This window comes from Sinohyriopsis cumingii, chromosome 18, assembly GCF_028554795.1.
Source record: "Sinohyriopsis cumingii isolate HCF-2022 chromosome 18, ASM2855479v2, whole genome shotgun sequence".
Classification (NCBI taxonomy): Eukaryota; Metazoa; Mollusca; class Bivalvia; order Unionida; family Unionidae; genus Sinohyriopsis; species Sinohyriopsis cumingii.
Genome location: NC_142978.1, coordinates 39,384,162 through 39,410,662, shown reverse-complemented (window position 1 = coordinate 39,410,662; position 26,501 = coordinate 39,384,162). Strand labels below are relative to the sequence as shown.

The 26,501-nt window shown below is 37.6% G+C and overlaps 1 protein-coding gene across 3 annotated transcripts in view; it reads right to left on the bottom strand.

Moving 5' to 3' along the window:
- Nucleotides 1-24,339, bottom strand: part of LOC149776445 (glycoprotein-N-acetylgalactosamine 3-beta-galactosyltransferase 1-like) — a 39,650-nt gene extending 15,311 nt beyond the window's left edge. Inside the window, exons 1-2 of one of the 3 annotated variants that reach the window (XM_089940859.1) lie at nucleotides 24,194-24,339; nucleotides 18,931-19,203 (exon numbers count right to left, since the gene is read on the bottom strand). In XM_089940859.1, the coding sequence (XP_089796985.1) occupies nucleotides 18,931-19,203; nucleotides 24,194-24,212 (292 nt within the window). In that variant the 5' untranslated portion in view covers nucleotides 24,213-24,339. Of the gene's footprint in view, nucleotides 1-18,930; nucleotides 19,204-20,269; nucleotides 20,319-23,959 lie in introns of those variants that run through there. The other 2 variants (XM_089940860.1, XM_089940858.1) reach the window with 2 other exon arrangements.
- Nucleotides 24,340-26,501: the final 2,162 nt, after the last annotated feature.

Below are 26,501 nucleotides of genomic sequence, written 5' to 3'. Positions count from 1 at the left end.
CCATGCTGAAGTAAGTTGACGTCAGCAGTGTACTATACATGTGTAGGCCTATTATACTAATGCCAGGCGGCTGCTGAAGCTGACGTAAGCAGTGTACTATATAAAGCCCAATCAGATAGGTTCAGCATTTAAAATATTTTAGACGTTGTGCGAGACAGTTCAAGCTACTGTTACATAAAACTTATTATTTTATCCATTTACGTACAATAAAGAACAGTAATGCCTCGAAAGTGTGTTAATACCGCGGACAATTTTTGCTATATTTGTGGGGAAGTGACATTTGCCAACCAGAAGAAAAGTATCAATTCTCAAGTGAAGAAGGCATATCATCTTTACTTCGGATGCAAGGTTGGTGACCAAGACAAGCCTTGGGCTCCGCATATATGCTGTGCTACATGTACAACACAGCTTTCACAGTGGTTGAATTGCAAAAGGTCATCAATGCCGTTTGCAGTCCCAATGGTGTGGAGAGAGCCAAGCAACCACCTAAATGACTGTTACTTCTGCTTGGTTCCTCCTCTTTCCGGCGGAATAACGAAGCGAAAGAAGTCGAGAATAGTCTACCCAAACATTCCGTCTGCATTGAGACCAGTTCCACATGGTGAGGGACTTCCTATTCCAGAACCTCCAGCAGAATATTCTCTTGATTCATCTGACGAAGACAAAGGTGAGTCGACCTGTTCTTCTCCTGGTCCATCAGCATGCAGTGATCCAGATTTTCACTGTGGTGCATCATCAACCCCACACAGAATAACACAGGAAGAACTAAATGACCTGATTCGTGATTTGGACTTATCAAAGAACAAGGCAGAATTGCTAGGATCAAGACTCCAACAATGGAATCTTCTAGAAGAAGATGTCACAATTACTGCATATCGAAAGCGCCACCAGCAATTGGAGCCTTTCTTCAGAAAGGAAAGTAATCTGATATTCTGTTCCGATATTGAGGGCCTCATGAATGCTTTAAAAATCACTCATGACCCACAAGAATGGAGACTATTTGTGGACTCTTCGAAACTGAGTCTCAAGGCTGTGCTTTTGCACAATGGAAACATTCTTCCATCTATTCCAGTAGCGTATGCTGTCCACATGAAAGAGACATACGATAACTTAAGGCAGCTACTGAATTCCATTGAGTATAACAAGTACAGCTGGCACCTCTGTGGTGATTTGAAGGTAGTTGCCCTTTTAATGGGACTGCAGCAAGGATATACAAAATACATGTGTTTCTTATGCGAGTGGGATAGCCGAGCAAGGGAAATGCACTACATGAGGAAGGAATGGACTCACAGGCAGAATGTAGCCATTGGAGAGAAGAATATCCAACACCCAGCTCTGGTTGAGGCTCAGAAAATCTTGCTACCACCCCTTCACATCAAACTAGGTTTGATGAAGAACTTCGTGAAAGCCATTGACCGGACTTTGCCAGCATTCCGATACCTGCATGAAAAATTCCCTCGACTCAGCGAAGCAAAGATTAAAGAGGGAGTTTTTGTGGGTCCTCAGATTCGAGAGCTTTTCAAAGATGACCGGTTCAACAACTTGCTGGAAGGTGACGCGAAACAAGCATGGAATGCTTTTCGCCTAGTTTCTACAAACTTCCTCGGAAATGTTAGGGCAGAAAACTATAAGGAACTAGTAGAAGACATGTTGATGAAGTATAAGAAACTTGGCTGCAATATGTCTCTAAAGATTCACTTCCTTCATTCCCATTTGGATTTCTTTCCTAGCAACTGTGGTATTGTTAGTGATGAACACGGCGAACGTTTTCATCAAGATATCGCAACAATGGAACAAAGATACCAGGGAAAATGGTCCACTACAATGCTGGCTGACTACTGCTGGACACTCCTCAGAGATGCTCCCGAACAGCTGTACAAGAGACAGGCGAAGAAATCTAAGATGTAGTCAATGACTTGATTTTTTATAGGTAGGCTATTACAGTTGACCTTTTACTATTGGAATGCATTTCGTTATGTAAACATTAATTTCTTGCAGATTACAAAAAAAACTAGAGCCAATTTTGCAATTTGACTGTCATATTCGTGTTCAGCACATAAAAATTGATAAGAATTGACTAATTTTATTTCAGTAACATGACTTTTGTAAAAATTTGTTGTCCAGTGTAATGTAAGTTATGTTTTAGGAAAAAGAATCTTTTGAGAGCTTATCCTAGTTGTAAGTGAAAAAAATAGAGACATTGTTTTATTGATGAGATATCAGTCCTTTAACAGTCTTGAGTTTGGAACACTTATTACTAAAATTAGCACCTGACTCTTTGGTGCGGAATGTAAAGCATATGTTTCAAACACATGAAGGTCCAGAAAATACCACGGCTCAAATCCTTTCCCCTACTCAGAAGATGACATCCAGGTTTCATCTATACTGATAAATATAAGTTTGATCATGAGCACTCAAACATTTTAAGTTATTGAATTTTTAATATCATGATGTTTGCACAGGTTTACTATGGGAACTGAATTAGTACCGTGAGTCCTTAACCCACTACGCTGGCCTGGTCATGCTGCATAATTATATTAATGGATAAGATAAAGGGGTTGGATGTTTGAGACTATGTTGGCAATGCCATAGATACGTACGTCAAAATTGTATATTTACAGTTTTGCCATTTCTGTCATGCTTAGGAAAATAATATTTTCCTACTTACGATGTGACAGCCACGACTGGAAATCTAGATGGGTCTAGTTTTAATATTAGTACTATATGAAATACATACTCAAATAATAAATCTACATCTTAAATCACCTATTCTTTTTGACACAGGAATTATTAAATTTTTGTAGCTATTAACTAAGCAATGTAAACCTGAAAACATATTCTGCTGAAAGGTATGCTAAGTTTACTTGCTCGCTGTTCAACACTGACAATCGAAAGAGATTTTTTAATTTTCTTCAACATAATTTATCTTGGAATTTAATATTTTCTTGTTTAATTAAGTCAGGCGATAATGATATTTTTTACTTCAGGATGGATATTAGTGGATGTAGAGCAATATTACCAGTTTTAACTTTCTGTTTACCAATAATATATATACTGGAATCTTGATCTTGTCAGAACTGCTGCTAAAAGTGTGACAATACAAGAGTATATCACTCATGCAGCCCTGATAATTTTACAAGATTTGCAGCTAGTGCCTAACACTCAGTTCACAGGCTTGGATGTTGCTTGTTGTTAAAATATGCAGCTTTTATGTATGAAATTACTGCTAAATATATGTAAATAAAACTCACAGAAACAAGAGATGGTGGCTCAACGCACGATTCCTGCCAAATGGAATTTTTTTCATCATAGTCATACTGAATTTTCTAGATCAAGGTTATCGAATAACGTGAATCAATTGCACATTTTTGCAGGTGTGACAATTTACTCATATAAACACATATATCATGCAAAGAGCTTAAACAAAATTTCCTCTTATATTACCCAAGCATAACTCAAATAAAAAATTATTACTTCCAAGTGTATCTGTATGGTTTCAGAGTTCTTTTCATTTTCTGGGGTACGTCAAATAGGAAATAAATGTTTTTGAAAGTTTCGCTAAACAAATGTTGGATGCTTAAAAGCATTATTATTTCTTTTTTAGTGCATATAGCAAAGATTCTGACCAAGCGTTGTTCACGAAAAATTGCATTGTATTAATAGACATATAATGTAATGAAAACCTATTTCTACTTACCCGACCAAGTTATCAATTGATGCATTTGAAAATGCAAGTAAGACAGGAAGTTAGTATGTTTGAAATATAGAAACTTCATGGCAATAACGGAGAAACACAATTTTAAAAAACAAACTTGCGTTCAAATAAAGCATCTCTAACACATTACAACCATACAGTTGCGTAATATTTCATCGTACTCTTCCCCAAACTCTCACATATTGGCTAAAAACGGCTATACCGTACATTGACACTTTAATCAAACACTCAGAACGTCTTTAATTTACTTAGTTATGAATAATACAGTGAAAATACCAGTGGCGACAAAAAGCTGGAAATAACAGATTTAATCTTTCTTTTATGCCAACAATTCTTTTATTACTTCCGCTCGGACAATGTGGGTAAGAAAGAAAACTAGCAGTAGCTTCCCATGGGTCGGTGGTTATTACCGGGATTTTTTCCGGCTTCTTCCTCACAAATTATACTGGCCGCCATATGTAGCCTATGTTGCGCTGAGAAATTCTTTTTGAAACTGAAGTGGATCGCGCGACTAAGTTAAAAGGTCTCTTGGCGGAGCTGTCAGCATAAATGCTGTAACTGTGCATTGATGAATCTGCAGCAGTGAATTTATTTTGGAATAAAACAAAAATTCAGTTAAATTGTTTCTTGTAATGTCTTTCATTATTTAGCCTTAGGTAGTTAAACAAACTGAACATATAATAAAAATGTTTATGCTTTTGTATGCGAAAATACGAACTGTTTTTTTTTTCCGCTGAAAAACACTTCGCTCCACACGGTCGCTCAGTTCTTTTTCAACAAATAAAACCCTCGTTCATATTTTCCCATACAAATTCAGCAATCTAGAAATACCGACTGAGATATTATTATCACTAAATACTTTCATGTATATAATAAAGACTAAAATGTCTACTAATCAGGCACAAACTGTCATCGAGTGAACGCCAGAGAGAGAGAGAGAGAGAGAGAGAGAGAGAGAGATGTTCTTAAATTCCTCCATTTTCAAAAGATCTGTAAATAACTTTAAACAAATATAAGCCAATACATACAGGCAAAAGAAATAAAGTTAAGAGGCCCTATCAATTAATTAAAAAGTCAGGATTAACCAAAATAATAGAAATGCAAACCAACATTAGCAATTACTTAAGTATTTGAATATTATAATGGAAGTATATGCATTAAGCAAGTATTTATTACAGTCACTTTCGTTGGAATTTCAATCAACTCGGATAATGTTTTCTTTTTAATCATGCTTTATTTATCAGACATTTCTATCTATACTCAGTTGTAAACTGCCCATTTGCAAAATTATTGAATTCTGAAGCTATACGTTTTTAAAATTCTAACAACAATCTACAACTCGCATTTTAGTTCAATACCTTAATATAATACTTTGTTGATAGTCTTATCAAATTTATCCAGCACTCTAGTTCCAATCGTTCTGAAATATCGTTAAAACCACCATTTAGCATAATCCCTATATTTTAATCTGATTACAGAAATTACAGAAAATCTCTAGAGGCATACATGTATATGAAATACTCCATTGGTATGGTGTCCAGGGTTAGGAGACATTTCACTGAAATGTGTAAAATACAGTCCTTGTTTTCCCTCAAAGAGGACACAGTCCAAATCTTGCTTGGTACGTGTAGAGTTGAATTAAATTGATACAAGTCAAAGAAACAAACGCGCATACACATAAATGATGTGGGTATACATGATGGAAGAGGCAAGTAGCGGTTTAATAGTCAAGTTAAGGTTTATGTGTCATATTACGTAATTACACCCAGGGCCGACATGAGGAGAGGGCAACCGGGGATATATCTCCGGGGCCCGGGCCGAACAACACCTTTTAATTTTATAAAAGAAAACTTTTGTTTGAACAAGAACTAAGAGAGGCCCGCTCTCTGCGGCCCGGATTACACCACATACTTAGGACATATGACTACAGAAAGTATACATTGTAATTAATTTTGACTGATACAAGTATCAAAATAAAAGTACTATAATTATAAATAAGTATGAATATTAATTCAACTTCCACTTAAACAGGCAATTTATTTTTGTTAGTTTCTCCACGGAGAGATCAGTACTCGAGGGTTGAATACAGTGAAATCCAAATAGTGTACTATATGCAGAGAATTTCCCGAACTTAAGAATAAGCGATGTACCGTATTCATGGCAGACTTGCCCAATCAGATAAACACATGTACACACACACATATATGCACAGTCATAAACATGCTTAGAATTGCTAGAAATAAAAGAAATCAAGAAATCATTGTTCCATTGCAAAACACGTTGTGAACATGAATATGAATATATATATATATATATATATATATATATATATATATATATATATATATATATATATATATAGAGAGAGAGAGAGAGAGAGAGAGAGAGAGAGAGAGAGAGAGAGAGAGAGAAAGATACAGACAGACAGACAGAGGAGGACGCGTGTATCTGAGCAGCAGAGAGGGTGAACCACCTCAAGAAATCCGTGCAAAGAAGTCTATAAGGCTTATCTTAGAGGAGGAAGGTTCCATTTTGAAAAATGAAGCTTTCAAAACTGAAGGCTCCATTGGAAGGGCCACCTCAATGCTGCGTTAAAAAAAAAGTCTATACGGCCTACCTTAACGGAGGAGAGGTCGCACCCTCGTTGCTGCTATCCAAAAATTTTATCAAGACCTATACGATATCGTGATCGGGGGTCATGTAAGTTTATTGTTATAAATCCATGCAGGGTTGACTGAGCTTGACTAAATAATTTTCTAAACTTAATTATATCCATATCACCGCTACACCAAGTCTGGTTTATCAGTATTACCGCTACACCAAGTCTGATGAATATTTCGCAGAGTACGTATATCAACTCCGTTAAAATACAACTAAAATATTACAGTTGTCTCTGATCACTTTAGGTATTTGTGTATACCGCTGAGTAACATAAATCACGTCCGTGTTTTTATGCCTGCCTCGAGAAAATATCCGAGCTGGATTTGACTGTTTGTCTAGCATTACATCGACATATACAACTAAATTGTTAATAAATCCACCAAGGTCATCTACGGATGGCGCTTCATTAATATCAGTAATAAATTCAATAACGTCTTCATTTAGCGACTTTGCATTCTCATTAAAATCCTTAAGTACTTCGTAACATCTCTGGTCATCAACTGACGGAGCAACTAAATACAATTTATCCCGTTTGATCCACCTCATTATTAGATTAAGTAACAGTTGTGTTTTTCCAAACCCGGATGGACCAATTATAATCATTCGGACAGAATTTGGTAGCGCTGGATGATGCTTGACCGGCTCTTGCTTTCGTGTCGCTGAAAAATCCATGATGTAGAAATATAATAAATAATATGATTTATATTGTGTGAAATGCAGGGCGCGTACCCCTTAACAAATACAACTACGAAAAATAAACGACAAGCACTTACGGGTAAATGTGAACGATGTGGTACCAACAAAAATAAGTTTATTTCCGCTGACAAACCAACGGGCAAGACTTTACAATAAAGGGAGGAGTTATTGCCGCGCAGTTCACAAAGTTAGCAGGAACACCATGAGGAAAATACCAAGGAGAAAAACACCTTCCAGGATATAATTACTGCGGTCATGGTACCAGACTTAATATCAGACTCGATAACCAAGATCAGCCAAGGCCTGGTGAGTATCCAGAAAACGCTATTGATAAAGCGCGACACGCTCATAATGTAGCTTATAAATGTAAAGATCTTCAGCAGCGACATATCGCAGATGTAAAATTAATTCATGCACTAAATTCCATAACAATAAATCTTTCAAAGAATCATTAGCTAATTGGTTAGTAAGATCTGCGATGAAGGGTAAACTAGCATCAGGAGCTGGTAATTAATCAACCGATTATTATTATAATTATTGTAGTCCAAGAGGATATTGGAAAGGTAGAACAGCGATTAGCAAATTTCCGACGCAGCAAATGTTACACGTGTTGCTGCTGAAAAATGGATAGCACGACAGGCAATCAAGCAAATGTATCTACCTAAAATTATTCAGCATGCACATTTTGATGTCAGTTCATCAGACGGATATTTTGTTTTTACCACATGATACTATTAGAACTGGAAGACGTTGTGTAACATATAGGTACGCGTTAACTGTTGTTGATGTTGCAAGTACGTATAAAGAAAAAGAGCCGCTATTAACTAAAACAGCAACTGAAGGATCTTCAGGGTCTGAACGAATTTATCAATAAGGATCTGGACCACAAGGTGGTCTACGATGGTCACAACTATTACAGGTTGATTCTGGCAAAGAATTTCAGGGTGCAGTATCATCGCTCATGAAGCAACATAACGTCAAAATCAGACGATGACACGCTGTAATTCGTCGCGATCAGGCAATTGTTGAACGATTTAATCGAACAATTCCTGAGCGGTTATTTGGATATCAGTATGCGAAGGAAATAATTCTAGATACGAGATCTCGCGAATGGGTTGCAAGATTACCAAGTGTCATAGCGGCATTAAATAATGAAATTGCTCGAACTAAAAACAACTGAAGTAGGGGAATTCCTCTCTCTCTTGCAATAGAAAAAATTAGATTAGAACTGTCTCGTGAATACGAAGCATAAAAGGCAATCAAAACTCGCGTAAGACAATTAAGAAAGATTATATCTGAAAATGAAAGTTAGAGTCATTTCATGAAAATGAAAGTGAAAGTATGTCAGATTTTAGTCTGAGATATCCAAATTGCCACATTATTCTACCATTTTTGAATATTAATTCACAGCCAAGGGTCCTTTTCCATAGCTGTATACAATTTACTATACCATGACTGATGACCCATGGCGGTAACTCTATGATACAAACGATTCGTCAATGTAAAATCAGCCAGTGTAGGATCAGGTATTGGTGCAGGTGCCGGTGGAGCAACTTCAGGCCATTATAGCGCGGATCTGATCGACGATTGATATATATCAACGGCGTAATCCGGTGCATTTATTTATATCGCGGCTGATAATGTTGGTTCATGAACCGTTATGGCTATCTCGGATTCCCGTCACTGATTTTATTCTACGCTGAAATTCATCATTGATTTGTTCAATCTGACAACTGCCGGTCGGTATTCTAACAACTGCCAATCGGGTGTTTCCCCCTTGGCAGAGTCAGGTCCATCGGTACCAGGTTTATTTTTATTTGCAAACATTAACGAATTATTCGATTGTAGACCGCCAGATGATATTGACAGGATATTGGACCAACTGTAGTATACTCGCAACTGCGCAAGAGCTATTTCATTTACTGGAATCGCGGTTGGAAAATTAATACTGAATTCATGGTTAGTGGAGTTACTGACATCATTGTGGTTTTCAGCGGATTTGTATTTGCGACTATCTGCTGGAGTAGTTCTGTCATTATTTAAACCGTCATTTTCTAAATCAATTACTTCATTGTATGCCTTAAGCATTATGTCAAATTCAGAATCTGATATCGTTTCATTGATAAGGCCCGATGATATCAGCGACGATGCTTTAGAATACGCGTGTGTTGCCGTGTGTAATTTTACAGAGTAATCGTACAATTGTGTGCTCGTGCACGTGTATATCTTTTTCGCGACAATGTTAAAAACCCCAACGATGGTTGCCGATGAGGAAACACATATTGTCATTGCTACTGCTGCTGTCACTGGTATTAGCGCTGATAATACTACGCCAGTACAAGCAATGAGCACAGATACCGATTATACAACAACGTCAATGAGAACTGCACGTCGTCGATATTTTTTATACTTTCGTTGTATACTTGTCAACGATGGGTTTTTAGCGCTGTTTGCCATTCACGTACTTGGTCATATCTAAATTTTTTAACGCTTAACTCTGTTAAGGCCATAGTAACCAAAGAGGCGTTTCAGCAACAAATTCAAGACACCACCAGTAAGATGTTGCGGTTAATTTCTTATCAGCTGATTCTAGTATGAATGTTTCTTCGTCTCAGATATTTAACACAACAGACACAGCCCCGGAAAACGTACTGGTTGAATGACGCCAGGGATATGTAGCGTATATACTAAATTTTTCAGCGCTGAACACAGACAACCTGTACACACCAGTGACTTCCGCGGTATGTTTGATAGTATTATTCTGCTGTGACCATGTTGAGAATCCTGATGATGCTGTGTATACCACGTTGACAAACTGTTTGTGAGGAATTTTAATCAGATTAATTTTGTTAACGATATCAGGAATTCAACCTATGACACCTTCTAGTCTTTTTTAATCTTTTCAATGCTCGTCTTGACATCAGAGAGTTTCACGTCAGCAGTCAATGGTGTGCCAAAGAAATCGTCTGCGATTTCATTAAGTTTCCGAAAGTTTCTACGGAGATTTGTAAACGCACTTACGTGAACGTCATACTCGGCCCGCAACGTGGATAATTTACCATCTACGTTGTCCACGTATTTTTTTGTTGCGGCATCATCGTCGGATGTTGGATCTCTTAACACGACTATTTTATTCCCGTTCGTGCCGATTTCACTTGTCATTGTGTCGCCGGTATTCTTCAAACGATTAGCAATGCTTCTTGCAATTTCATTTCTGATTTGCGATATAGATATACTTGAGTCTCTGATCTTACCGTCGCTGGTAAACACAGGAATGTTATCCGTGGTAGCACCAAGAGCTCTACGAACTATGTCAATCCACTTGACATTACTCGTTTTTAAAACGCCGTATTTATCCTGAAAAACAACAACTTCATCTCGGTCAACTCCAGAGAGGTTCATAATAACAGCGAGTTTGTTTTAGTCGCGTAATTTGACAAATATATTACGTCAAAAAAAATTTACTCTTAGGAGTATCTCCGCGAGATCGTCGGTAAATATATACCATTATTGTTTAAACGACGCACTTGTATAATTGCGCACGATTTTGTGAGGTGGTAATTTTGATTTTGATACAGCGTCGAGTACAGCAAGTGCTTCACGGCCGCATATTGGTGGATCGATTAGTGTTTGTGTTGGTAGCGTTGAGTACCAAACCAGGATTTTGTGTGGTGCGACATAGTTGATAAATTCCTGCGGTGGAGCCAACACATACGAATCGAAAAAAACAATTCCACGGGGATCAATCGCATATGCTACCCAATGTGTTCCTGTACCAGTACTATTATCAAGATTAATAATACCTGCCTCGGTTTTGTTTGGTCGTTGCGATAACTGATCACGCATAAAAACACCTCTAAAGTTTTTGATATTTATTTGCTTAGCAGCATCATGTGAATCAAAAATTTGACAACTGTGAAATCAACGAAGTGTTCCTGGAAATCTTAGATCCTTTCCCCGAGGATGAGTTCCCGGAACCCTTAAGCCCTTTCCCGTTGCATTTTGGAACGGCTGGAACTTCAGCGGCTATCAGCGCTGGTATTGCCGCGAGAAGTGGAAATATACAGCCGGTCTTAGCAGTATCTTTGATGGCTCCGATGGAAAGTTCAAGTCGTATTCTGGTTTTGGATTGTTTGGCTTTATTAAGATGTTTAAGCTGACGTTCTGTCAACGACAATTTATTTTCACCGCCTGTTATTTGACTGCTTTAGCGTTATTGTGGCTCCTGTTTTTTTCACTGACGCGGATTGTAGTTTTTTAATCTGACCAGGAGTCAGACTGACATTAACGTGATGGTATGATGACATCTTATGAGTATTGTTGCGTTTTCAAATCGCCGCGCGGTTACATGTTTTATACTGGTGCATCAATGGCTCTCATTCGACAACCAGCACCTCCAAGCAACATTGCTTTGTCGCTGAGTATAACCACGATTGCTCTGTAATCAACACCACTACATGTATTTACGCTGGCTCTAAAGTGGATATCAACAACAGATTGTCTGAATAAATCAAGATGCTCCAGAGAAAAGTAATAGATCGGATATAGGTTTCTAAAATCAATCTGTGATATTTGCAAACCAGTGTCTATGTTTTGGTTACGTCCCAAGAATGATATTAATCGTTGATACACACGGGGTACATGATTTTGTTCATAATTTAGTAGGATATTTTCCGCCGATTCTTGTTGTCCGTTTACCCGCAAAGAAACCTCGGTAACATCAAGTCTGTCAAATATATGGCTACGAGTTTGTGAGTTTAATAGTTTAATCGTGCAGACTCCTGAAGCGCAACAAAGATATGTTGCGATGCAGAAATGTCTTGCTGTGATGTTATATGCCACGTAAATACCCCGTTAACGGTAGTTTGCATACTATCCGTGGTTGTTGTATGCCATGACAGCAATGATTTACCGCCTTGATCCATGAAAGTCAGTAGTTGTTGTTCTGCGGCGATCGTTGAATTTATTACCGGCATCCATGATGTGAGTTTTGTCCGTACTATTTTACCAGCGTCACCAATACGTCTCCAGATAGCGTCGTCGTCGGTAGCTTTTGTCACGAGAGCAACTGTGTTTAACTCCAAAGATAACTTTGTTAACACTTCTGCAAAATCCAAAGATATGTGACAGTGGAATCGCGCATGAAAAGCTCTACGGGCTTCCTCCAACATTGCTCGGCACGTTATAAATCCTACGTTGTGTTCTGGATTAGCAACATGAACCACCGGCGTTACATCAGCGTCAGCGTTCCCTGCAAAATTTCTTGGTCGCCTTATGTTATACGGTATGTCGCATGGGTGATTAGTAGTTTCCTTGGCGACCATCATTGAGGGACCGGCTGATCTTGTAAAGTTATCAGAGTACCTTGCTAAACGTATTATTGTTGTGGCAACGTAGACGTCTTTCTGAATTGCCTCGATGCTTTTTCCATCAATCGAGTATGTAGCGCCGTCAAACAATGCCACGATGCAGTTGTTAACAAAACCAACTCTAACATCATTTGCGTATGCAATATCATCTGCTTTTATAGTCTCACCTTCTATCTCAATAAAAGCCTCAGAGGGTAAAAAGTATACACTTGTATCATGGACTTGCAAATCAATCTGTCCACGCTGATATGGCAGTCATGCGTGATAAGAACTAAATTGATAATCACGTACTGACACATCACTGAGAACTGGTGCGTCCATGTCAAATATGATGCTGGATATGCGTTTAAACATTTTATTATAACCGCGTTAATCTAAATCATGGTCGCGTAGGCCTGCCACGCGCACGGGGAACTCCTGCTATCAAACTTGAGGCAATATTTTTTCTACTTCACTTGTCTGCTGATCTATCAGCGCTGCTAGTTTTTGATTTGCGGCTTGATATATTATTTTACTGACATATGCAGGCATGGTTTCAGTGGATGGTAATTTTACTGGCATTAAACTCTACAACAACAACTGTCCATAACAACAAAGTCAAAGAGCTTAAAATGTCTCAACCTATTTGACCACGTGAAGGTTTTGATAATATCTTGTAAATGTGTACAAGTCAGACTTTGCTGAGTGAAAGATACAGGCGTAGAGTATTCTTGGAGTAGCAGTCAACAGAACACTGAAGCACGAAATATAGGTTACAGAGACTTATTTTGCCTAAATTAATCTTATCAAGATGCATCCACTAATAACGTTTCACGACTCCAGGTAAGGGGCCCGGAGTGGCCGAGTGGTCTAAAGCGCTCTCCGTTAGGAATCACTGCCATCTCACCTCTGTCTGCGTGGGTTCTAGTCTCGGATTCGGCCAATGTGTGTATGTGAGAAAGCTTGCCAGTAGCTTCTCGTGGGTCGGTGGTTCTTTCTGGGGTTTTCCCGGATTCTTCCTCCACCATTAATACTGGCCGCCATGTATAGTCTATCGTGTGCTGAAAAATGGCGTTAAACCCCACAACAACAACAACTCCAGGTAAAGTAGAATGCATATAACATGCCAAAAACTCTTAATGTAAGAAGCTAAACATAAAAAAAACTAACCATGGCCATGAAAAGATGAAGCATCGGTCACGAACATCTACTTTAGTTGTGAGGTTGTGTAGTAGCAGCGACGCACATCATCGTCGATGTCATGGTTCTATCACGAACAATGCCTCCGAAATTAACACAAAAAGTAACCCAGGTCAGTCAAGCATAAACTATCATCCATAGTAACCTACTACTGAAATGAGGAATAAAGCTCATCAAGATACAGCCCATTAAATGATTATATATAGGATGGTATTTACAGAGCATTCATAAAACGCTTGTAGTCGTGAGGTAAATACAAAAACTCGTGACCTAATCCAGAAATATGTCAACTATTGGTCACAAAAACCATTTTGGTCTGATTTGTGTGCTATGAGAGATGTATTCAGTTACCTTGTTTAATCATTAAACCATGAACACTCAAAATATCAAACTGAACCAAAGTCAGTGAAATGTGAAATACGAGTCACAGTGACCTAATTTTAAGCTGAGAGTGTAATGCTCATCATAATGCAACCTCTCGCCAAGTTTTCGGGTTTCAACAATAGCAGTATTATAAAGCAAAAAGATCATGAGCTAAGTGTAAAAACTTGACATAAGCCATTAAAATGTTAAATGTAGGTCATAATGACCTTTTCTTGCAAGTTGTGGAACAAATAGGTATGCATGCAATCATCATGTGTAACAAGAATGGCATGAACAGCGCTTGAGTGTGTGTGGTTTGGATTTTTAACGTAGTTTAACAATTTTTCAGTCATATCGCTACGATGTCTGCAGTGTGACAGTTTATAGTGATGTCTAGCACTGGGACATCATGCCGCAGACATGTAGCATGATGTCCCACAAAGTCACATTATCCTGACACCAGGCCGACCAGTCCTAACACTAACCTCTTAATGCTGAGCGCCAAGCGAGGCAGCTGTTAGTACCATTTTTTTTAAGTCTTTGGTATGTGTCGTGGGTTCCATCCCCAGCCTCCCGCATCCGAGGCGGACGCTCTATCCACTAGGCCACCGAAGCGGTCGAGAAAAGACCGAATCCAAGACACTGATGCATGAACTATGATACATAGGATCTTTATTGTGATGAGTGTTGCATACATAAATATACATCCTCTCACCAATGTTTCTCTCTCTCTCTTTATATATATATATATATATATATATATATATATATATATATATATATATATATATATATATATATATATATATATATATATATATATATATATATATATTTATTTATTTATATGGTGCTTATAAACTATCTTATCATGAACGAAAAGCAGACACTTAAACCAGTAGAATGTGAATGTAGGTTACAGTGACATTCTGTACCTACAACAGCTTGGTACTACTAGAGGTTGGTGATTTTATTATGAAGAGAATTTGCGTAATAAACTTAAAACACAAGATTTAAACAAAGTCGGTCAAAACAAGGAATATAGGTCACAGCGACCTAGATTTGTAATGAAGGTGTAGTACTCGTAAAGATACATTCCAGAGTTTCATGAATCTAGGTATAAGATACAGGATCAAAAACTATCTGGTTATGAACTAAATGCAAAAACTTAACCTAAGCCAGTAAAATGCAAAATGTAGTTCTTGCCAGTACATGTATGGTACCGATCCCCTGACCCAGTCTTACCGGAAACATCTTATTGGTAAGGCGTACATGACCTACCGGTTTACTTGCAGCACTGACTCAGAGTGGAATAAAATAATAAAAAAACACGTAGCACTAAGTGAGTTGCAGAAAATTGTCTAGTCTGATGATTCCTGCATGAACAACGCTTGAGAAATAAATTTTCCACGATAAAATAAAAAACGAAAATGTATTTATGGCCGTTAGTGTTGTCGCAAAGATAACTGGAAAACACTGTAGCACTGCTAGGTTCCATGAAGATGGAAAATTCTCGACTTATTTACCGTGGCCTCTGCAATATATTATATACGTTTGCAACGTTCAGTTTATTAAAAGGGTCAACAGTGGTTCTAGTTAAGGGCAATTTTTGCTAAAACAAATAATCTACATTTAACACGTGTTACATTCTCGGGTTTGTGTTTGTCATATTTACCCTCACAAGGAAGATTCGAACTTAACTATTATTTTCACCGATTATTGGGGTCAATAGATGCCGACTGCTGCAGACGAAGCCAAGAACCCGGATGGACGAGCTTTCAATCTTGTGGGGGAGGGGGCAACCACAAAACTATACTGGACAACCAGAAGAAGAAAAAATTGCTGTTTTCAGAGGCTGGTTGCCCAATTGTTCTAGCCTTGATGTATGATATTTATTAAACCCTTCTATATTTATGATATTCTAAAACGTGTCAGTTGCTTATCAGTCACGTCTCACGGAACGATACGGTCAATGCTACTGTTGTGCAAACGTGGAATCCTTGTCTGGCAACTGATAGTAACTAGGACAACGTAGAAATGTGTATAGCGGCCTTTTATTCAATGTGTCATGCTACATTCAAATAAAGACCCTTATCACTCGTGATATCCGTTTAAGAGATTATGCTTTTAATAATGTTATTTCTCAAAGGATACTTTTTCAAAATCCATATTATACCATCAATTACTAGTGTTAGCTACAGGTAAATAATGAACTTTACAGTTACAGAGAAAAACCCTTGATAAAACTTTTATTGAACTGTTATAATAGTCCCAAAATGGTGCACTTGCGCAATAATTTTGATTTTTTTTACATTCACCTTTATAGCATACAATTACTCGTTGTCATCAACGGCGCTATTATTATTATTATTATTAGATAATAGTTGCTACAAACGAGTGAAAAACGGATAAATTTCATCAAGTAGGTCCCACGAGATGAGATATATCCTTTATTCACTCGTAGCAAGCAAATTGTCTTTTTAGTTTATACTCAAACGTATCGGCTAGCAAGATGTACTTGCATATAAAACACTTCCGTGCTCATCTAAAAACCGGTGACAAGAGCGACATGTACCATGTTTTCAACTCTATGGTGCATCCCTTCTTGAATTACAGAACAGCGGTAGTTGCAAAAGTAAGTTCTTCACTTACCATTAACTCGATTCAACTTCAGGAATCCTGTTCCATGCAAGTATTATACATTGTCTTCTTCACTGCACAACACATCGTATACATGCATCTTTATTTTCAAAATAGGCGGCACTAACGTCAACGCCGAAATATGATTGGCTCAAAAGGTTATTCTTATTATCATAGGAGCACGGAAGTGTCCACAAAGGAAAACTTAGCGAAAATCGCACGTTTCGGAGCCCGTAACTTCAGTTTGGTACAACGCAGAAAAGTCAATGATGGCTTGATGGATAGAAAAATATCTCAGAAGTAAAACAAGCCATATAGTATGGTCGCGTGCCTTTAAAGACGGAAATAGCAGAAGGAAATCGAGGGTCATGGGTGGAGCGAAGTATTTGGAAGTTCCGTACCTTCTTTCTTATATATTATGATAGAGAGGGTCCTATCTCAGAACGGGTCATCGGGGTAATCTAAGGTATTTTTGTCACTCTGTATGATTTTTTTTTCCTTTAGATGAGTGTTTTTTTTTCTTAACATCAAGCTCGCGTCGAGCACCTGTGTCTTTACCACCCGGCTTCTATGCACATCTTATGAGCCTGATTCCTCATTTTATTTTCCAGCCGACGACATGTATCGATATTAATGAGATATCAATCAATGTGTCGTGTGTGGTACCGTCTATGAGCACTGTTAGTCGTCAGTTGGGCGTATATTTCTCTTATCTTTGTTGCAATCATCAAATGTGTGTATCAGTAGAATATAATTAGAATTATATGTACGACCTTTAAAACTTCAAAATTAAAACGACTGCACAAGTTTTAGCAACTCAAAACACGCGATGAGATCAAGGCGCTTGGAAATGAAGTGGCCCTGAGAACCCGGAGGAAATAATCAATCTTATATCTGCAACCAGATGTAGAAAATGATGACTGGACCCATGACCATGGAGAAGAACTGCAAACGTCTTAAAATTGAACTTCCCAGAGGCATGGGCAATACATAGTGATCAGTGCCCTAAACAGTCAGGGATCGCTGTCATATCGTCAACATTTTGTCAAGCTAGGGTGATGTAATAATGTTTTCGATACCTTTATAGTGAATGTCGAGCTCTAGTTGTTGTTGTTGTTGGTTTAACGCCGTTTTTCAGCGTGGCAGCCAGTATAACTGGTGGAGGAAGAAGACGGGAAAACCCCAGTAAGAACTTGGCGGCAAGTATAACTTTAACACAAATACATATACTAAAGCCAAATACTGCTAACAAAGGGTTATTGGCGTCTGCAGGTGGATGGAGGAAGAATTCCCTGATTTGTAAAAACCACTGTAAAGAAGGATGCCTCATCCCCAGAAAAATTAAAGCAGTGACAACACACACACAAAACCGGTGAAATGTCTTTTACATGAAAAAACTTTTACTTTAGTTTCAGACATAGTTAAACTATGTTGGCACTGCATGTTCGTATATAATTTAAAACAAACAAGATACTGACTAGAAGCTCGGTCAGACTTCATCAGAATAGACGACACGGTTATTTCTGAAGAAAAGGGACTGTTCTAGAAACCAGAAGAAAAGGCAATGCGCAGTCTGGTTATTTGCATCAACAGCTTTCGTTTGCTTTGAAAAGCGAATAAGATAACGATATTTTAGGGCCCCCTGGTGACAATCGAGTTCGAAAATAAAAACTGATGAATGAAATTGCTTTCTTGTAGTCATTTTTAAATCCTTAATTCTTTTGCTTTTTTTTATTAAATAGTTGGGGGTACAAACTGTAGGGGTGGGTGTAGATAAATATTATAGTCATCAAAGAAACCTCCAGCCCAACCAGTCAGTCTGCAAAGGTATCTTTGTGTGGGTGATTTTAAAGTAGCTTTAAAAATAATTCAGCCATATCGCTGTGATGTCTGTAGTGTGGCAGTTTATAGTGCTGTCTAGCACACATGTAGCATAATGTCCCACCCAGTCACATTATCCTGATACCAGGCCGACCATGCTGAGCGTCTAGCGAGGCAGCTCTTTGTACCATTTTTAAAAGTCTATGGTATGACTCGGCCGGGTTTCTAACCCACAACCTCTCGCATCAGAGGCGGACACTCTAACCACAAGACCACGGGAGCGGTGCAAAGTATCTCAACGACTAACTGAACGGATTCATTCCTAGCCGTACAGAAAACAGATGTTCCTCGTTCTTAAATACATGCCGTGTATCTTTCCATATTGGTAGATTAGGTAAACAAATTGCATCGAAGTTTCATTATAATAATCACATAATCAGTCATTTAAAAAAAAAAAAAAAAAAAAAAAAGCATATAACAGCTTACCTTGGTGAACATGTGTGTCCTCAAAAGAAATGCCTCGCACCTCTCCGTTTCGCAATGACTCCTTATTAAACACATCATGCGAGTCTTGGGTAAAGATTTCTTTCAAGATTTCATCCGGACGCTTCAATGTGTTTTTGGCTATAGATTCCTCCCGAGCCTGATATCGCACCGTAGTTTTAATATTAGCATAACCAGCAAAAAGTACAGCGAACACTAGACCGGTAGCCAGACCAAGTATGAAGTTCAGGGTTGACCTCTGAGCCCATGCAATAGCTATAATATATATAAATAAAAATCATAATTCATAAAAAAAGTGTACATTATAATAGTTTTATTTTAATTCTGGTTTCACCAGCAATCCTTATGAAAAATAAATTTTAAAAAAATTAAAAGGTTTAGAAAACACTGAACAAATCAATAACAAGAAAAACGGCAAAATAGAAAAACACGATCGTGATCACGATGAAGACAAAGGCAAAACAATAATTGCATAATAATAATAATAACACTTTCTGCGACCAATAAGCATTGAAGCTCTCTCGCATGATCTCATCACATATCTCCACCTGGTTCACCTTACTATGGGCGGATGAAAATCTAATCTCTCTCTTCTTCCACTCATGAGAGGAAATACAGCAACTATTTCCAACGTTTCAAGTTAAAATCTTTAATAGAGGCACATACATGACCACTCACGTCCGTACCCACAATCGCACAGACTCCACGAGCAGCAAACCATGTCGTTTAAATTGTCAGCAACAGAGTATAAATCAACGCATGAAAGAAATGCAATATCACGCTATTCAGAAATGATAACGACGATGGATGAAATATGCACACCTTGCAAAGGAAATTTGAGCAATGATAGTAAGTTATATTCGGTACCAGCCGTCGAGAGGCCCTGAGTGGCCGAGTGGTCGAAAGCGCTCTCCGTTACGGATCCCTGCCATCTCACCTTTGTCTGCGTAGGTTCGAGTCTCGGGCTCGGCCAATGTTGGTAAGTGAGAAAGCTTGCCGGTAGCTTCTCGTGGGTTGGTGGTTCTTTCTGGGGTTTTCCCGGGTTCTTCCTCCACCATTAATACTGGCCGCCATCTACAGCCTATCATGTGCTGGAGAATGGCGTTCAACAACAACCATCCATCGTTATTTTTCCTTAGCATGATCACGTTAACTACCTTCATTGCTGTACTGACAGTTGAAGCGATTTGGTATGCAGTGTGAGGGCGTGGAAAATTGGAGCGGCTTGGTATCCATAGTGTGGAATCACGCACTGTCCTCCATGATTTCTTCGTAAAGGGGAGGACACAACAAAAACAACATCACGGCAAGAAAGGCATACCTTTTCCGAGCATGAACTGTGTAATTGCTGACATGATCCGATAGTCATCTAGTTTAGCGAATATTTAAAATAAAATGCCTACGATCCGGCATATCAAAGCAGTTACATCATGTAAAGTCAAAGGAAAAGATTTTTATAGTTGCGTATTAAAATCAAATCAATTATACAGCGCCTTTGTTGATAAGGATTGAAAATACCTAGCGCTTAAAGGACCATCTGTGTCCTTTATCAAATGGAAATATAATAATCAATGGGTCGAATCTCTTTTTCTGTCCTTAGTACAACATGAACCATTTCCATATTTCCACTGTATATTAGAAACAGTATATATATATATATATATATATATATATATATATATATATATATATATATATATATATATATATATATATATATATAACTCTCTTTGAGCCTCTTTAAGGTGACATATACATATGAACTAATAAAATAGTTTAGGTATTGTCAACAGTAAGTGCATTACATGAATACTATCATTGTGTGAAGGATAAAAGTTAATGAGCTAAGCACACTGTACAAAGAATCGATGAAAAGTTTGACCCTTTCCAATAAGAGTTGGATTTACCATGGAAGATTTTACAGTAAGAACAAAAGGAAACCATGGCAAATATCTGATCTTTAACATACGTGACATGTTGACCCAATTCCTCCATTCTGCCCCAACTATCCGTTGGAGTGCATAGCAAAGTCAGAAACCCCATTATCATCTACTCATTTGTGTGGAATATAATACCAAATATATGTTCTCTCTCTCTCTCTCTCTCTCTCTCTCTCTCTCTCTGACACACACACACACACAAGGGGGGCCCTGAGTGGCCGATTTGTCACCGTTACGAATCACTGTCATCTCACCAGTGTCTGCGTGGGTTCGAGTCTCGGATTCGGCCAATGTTGGTACGTGAGAAAGTTTGCCTGTAGCTTCTCGTGGGTCGTTGGTTCATTCTAGGGTTTTCCCGGGTTTTTCCTCCACCATTTATAATGGCCGCCATATATATGCTGTCCTGTGCTGAAAAATGGCGTTAAACCCCACAACAATAACTCTCTCTCTCTCTCTCTCTCTCTCTCTCTCTCTCTCTCTCTCTCTATATATATATATATATATATATATATATATATATATATATATATATATATATATATATAATCTGTGTATGTGTATCTGATAGAAAGCTTAAAAAAAGGAAGTCTCAAACAGACAGGCAGATAGAGAGATAAATATATAGACAGGGGATGTATAGACAGACAGAACGACAGACGGACAGGAAAAATCGATCGTCTCATTTTCATAAAAGCATTCTTGGAATATCCTTATCAGTCAGACAGAGACATACATCCCCTAATGATACAAAGAAGGTTACCATGGACAACAAAATCCAAGCTGTTTTGGTCTCATCCTACCAGAGTAGTCGACCTGGACTGATCCAGTGGTAGGATTCAAACTCAAACCCTTTTGTTCACGAGTTATGCACCCTAATCACCGAGACACATCGTCTTTCTTTTGCTATTTTATGTTTAAAGGGTTGGCGAGCTTTCTATGTGGTTTTCCACGTTATTTCCCATTGCCAGACCCAGGAACCAATGACTTAAAAAATGAATTGCAAGTAAGTTGTACCTTTAGCGATAGGGTGGTCATTCTGAATACGCCCCAAGTTAGGACCTGGGGATGAGTCCCCAGGAGATGCGGAAAAATCAAAGCATGCGCAGGACGCGTAACTGAGTTGACCTTTCCATCTCGAGAACGTGTATACTAGCTGTAAAAGTAGTCAGACGGACTGACTGAGAAGTACCGTGGGTTTCAAAAGAAAATCATATGATTGCGTATTCGATATTCAGTATTCCCAATCATATTTAAGCAAATATGTAGTCACCGGAAGATGTGGGTGAGGGGTGGGGCCTTGACCTTCCGCACCCTTCTTCTTCTTGTGGTGGTGGGGGTGGAGATGGAGATGGGAGATTCACTTGGACGATAACAAAGCATTTTACACTCTATAGAGATTAAACATAATCATTTTTATTTATTTTGTACGAATAACCTTAGAGATACGGGCTTGCACAAAACACTTGGCATTTACCTGACATCGTCGCATACAACCACAATTTGTTTATTTCGCATTATTTCTGAAGCAATGGCGAGACACCAACTATCGTTGTTAATGAAATTTGTTGCTTGTTTTTTTTATTTTTTATAAATCTATTAAAGTGCAAATCGCCTTACACAATATCAATTCATGTAAGAGCATTGTTTCTCAGAAGGATCAATTTACCGAATTAAAAAACAACGCAAATCTCTATTTGATCCTGTGTTTGTAGCATTGTAGAATTTTATAATATTAATTGATCACCTATTGTGAAAAAAAATGTTCATGGAATGCTGTAAACAGTGTTTAGCTAAATACTCTAAAATATTTTTGTTTTTAAAATATTTGAAAGCTTTGAGTTGACAGGTGTTGCCCACACTTACAATCCCATCATCTCCATCTCGAGACAAACAAAGAAAACAAATACAACGCAGCAAAACAATTGAAACTCAGAAATTCTTTTTCTTTTCATTTACTTCTACTTGCATATGAAATCATTGAAAAAAATAAAGACAAGGTTTTAATTTCAGTAAAAGCACATTTCCTTCATCCAAGAAACGCAAATATTATGTTGGATTAGATTTAAGACAAATCTTTTAATAGAATAATCTCTAATATTTCTATCTTCTTATTCTTTCCTTTTAATGACAACATGGATCGATGGATTAATTAATGGATGGATGGATGGACGTACGGACGGATGGACAAAAAGATCGATCCTGACAAATAATAGAAATATGGCCATAATAGAACCAGCAGTTCATAAATAACAAAAGTGATAAAAGCACTGCTTATAAGCAGTAGCTACAACAGCAGTAGTAATAGTAGTAGTCTCAGATGCAGCTGCCGTACTATTAATAGCAACAATAATAACATATCTAAAGAAATGAAAGTACTTGTGCACGTGATAGTGACACTAGTCGTATTTGACAGACCAGAAGTACTAATGGGTGATAGTAGAAACAGAAGTATATACATTATACTAAATGTTGTCAGCCATAGTAGTGATGGTAGTAGTACTTGTTGCTGTTGTCGTTGTTGTTGATGTATGTTTTTCTTGTTCAGTGTTGGTTCTTAATGTTGTTAACGAACCAAAGAAATTATATCTATCCGTCTAGCTAAGGCAAATAAAAAGTATTATAAAATATAAAGTCATATTATTTTAAAGAGTAACCGTATGTATGCCTTTACCAAATTATCCGTATGCACATATACAAATACATATATAGTTAAGACGATCATAATAGTTTCCTTTAAACTTCTTGTACTAAAGCTGAGAGAGAGAGAGGGGGGGGAGAGAGAGAGTCTGTGTACTGGAATATTAACTTGGAAATGATGTTATAAAAGCTATACAAACTTTGTTTACTGTTACCTTTCATGATGTTAAAGAAACATTTTAAAAGAGAAGATAAGAACTGAAGAAGGTTAGTAGGACTGGATACTCCCTTGTTAATTACACGCTTACACACACACACACACACACACACACACACACACACACACACACACTGTTTGGGATGGTACGAGAGAGAGAGAGAGAGAGAGAGAGAGAGAGAGAGAGAGAGAGAGAAAGAGAGAGAGAGAGACTTACTCATGATGTAGCACTAATATAATTATCCTGTCCTTATTTCAGTGTCCCTCCGTTATACATACACTCCATGTTTTAAATAGCACGTGTACTCACATTCTTACTAGAACAGACATGTTTAGCAGAAAACATCAATTACTATCAGGTTACGTTGTATTATCTGGAACATAACTTATCGCTTATCACTACTTCAGAGCTAGATACCAAATTCTGAAAAGTTTACAATCATTCGGCTACCTCTGCATAACGACGACATACGCTCCTAGTCGTTATCTGGCCTGCTAAATGGAAAGCGATACGTATATGTATACTTCTTAACAAAGGCGTTCCATTTCGCAATAAGAGGAAGCTCTTACACGTATATGTGCTTCCAAGCAATTTCGATTCATTCATACCACTTTTAACGTAAACTGATTGTGCACGCGTGCTGCACGTGCAAGAAATGTCACTTACCTTCAACGACTTACTCAAATGGAAAGAAAACGCAATAATGGGGGTGGGGTGGATAGTTTTTTTTTTAGCACTTGTAGGACCGATTTGGGGGATTTGGGTTAGATATGGGATTGAAACGTCTTATCCTTTTCTGGAAAATAGTTTGGATAAGGCAGTCCATGTGTTCCACATCGGGTGAAATTTTATCTTCTCTTAATGGCTATCGGTAATGAGCAATTCAGTACAGGTGGGTGGGGGATGGCACTCTGATTATGGGGAAACGGCTAAAAATTATAGTGATGCCCCATTTATTTTAAATTAAGTATCCTGCACCATGTAGCAAAGAGTATTTGAAAGAATATCTTATAATTTAAAGAATCCCTGAACCTTCTATCAACAAAATATTTGGAGTCTGCATTATAGTGAAAAATGACGTCACTCACACTCACATAATCAATCTAATAACAAGTGGATGTAGATTTTGATTAAAACTTGTAGAAACTGAACATGAGCGGTTTTTCCAAACCTAGTGTTCACAATTAAAAAAAAAATTGATTTCATCAGCACTGAACAAACTTGATACTAGTTCCATAAGCAATGCATGAGACCTGTACTGGCCAAAAACAACATTTTCTGATGAAGATAACGAAATATATTTATACAACATCATGATAAGGAGTGTCATGCATCTCACTGCATCATGCTTCGTTTAACATTAGTATTAGAGACGATCGTAACGTTCATCAGAACTGTACGATGAATTATTTTCTAAAGCATGAGACTGATCATATATCTTACGTGAACAGATTGTAATTTGGTTAAACTTTGCCCTTTTCTTAGTTTGAACCTTCTCACCAATGAACGGAAACACATACCGCAACTACAATTGTTGTAATTCAGACAATGAAATTCAATCTAAATATCATTTACGCATATATATATATATATATATATATATATATATATATATATATATATATATATATATATATATATATATATATATATATATATATATATATATATCTTTGGACAGGTATTAAGAAGGTAGGACTGATAATACCCGAAGATATAAACTTCGGCGGATTACTATTTAGAGAACTAGATGCGGTGAAAGAAGAGAGGAAAAGATTTAAATGAAAACAATCACAATAAGTCATTTCAGAGTATATATTTCAGGTATATTTAGGAATTTTCTTCACTTTTAACAGTATCGACCAATAATGTACTTTCAATATGGAAAGTTTAATAGACATCGGGTTTACATGTATGGATGTAATATGACTGTCAGTCATGGGACTCGAAGAAGGCTACCGTGGCAGCTCCCATTATATGGCACCGTGCTGTGTGTACTACATGCATTGTACGCTAAACCCAACGCATGTGAAAACTGTAACGCTCGTTGTATCTTGATTGGTCTTCATGCAACAAGATCATTACAATGCAATAGCTTAATGCTGTCTCACTGCAGTGATATATTACGCAAAATCAGCAATATCAAATTGACTATTTGAACTCATATTAAGAAATTTTTCACAAAACAGATTGCACCTGCACATTTAAATGACATGTTGTTTTTTTTTAAAGTTAATGATTTATAACTTTTCACCTATTACGTACTGTGTATGATAATATGGCTATACCACACCCACCCATCCTGTTAAGCCTGTTCGCATTACCACAAGCCATTAATGCATAATTCAGTACAGGTAGGTGCTGGATGGTACCCTGCGAAGAAATGGCTATACATTTTGGCAATAGAGATGACCTATTTCCTTCAATAATGTATCATGTAACGATTAGCAGTGAGTATGTGAAAGAATAACATGCACTTTAAAAAAAAAAAAACAATTCCACGCCTCTTTTGTCAACATATTTTGAAGCAGTGTAGATAAAGATGGAGTTTTCTGCAAGGGATCAAAAATATCACTGACACATAGAAAGTGGTCCACTGAGTGGCAAGTACAATTGGGATTTATTTAAAACGTTGAGAAACTGAACACACGCTGCTTTTCCGCACATACTGTTTGTAAATAAGATATTTTAGTCATTTCTGAAAACGTGGGAAGTAGAGCTTAGTGAAAGGTATGGTAGCCTGTAATGGCTTTAAGTT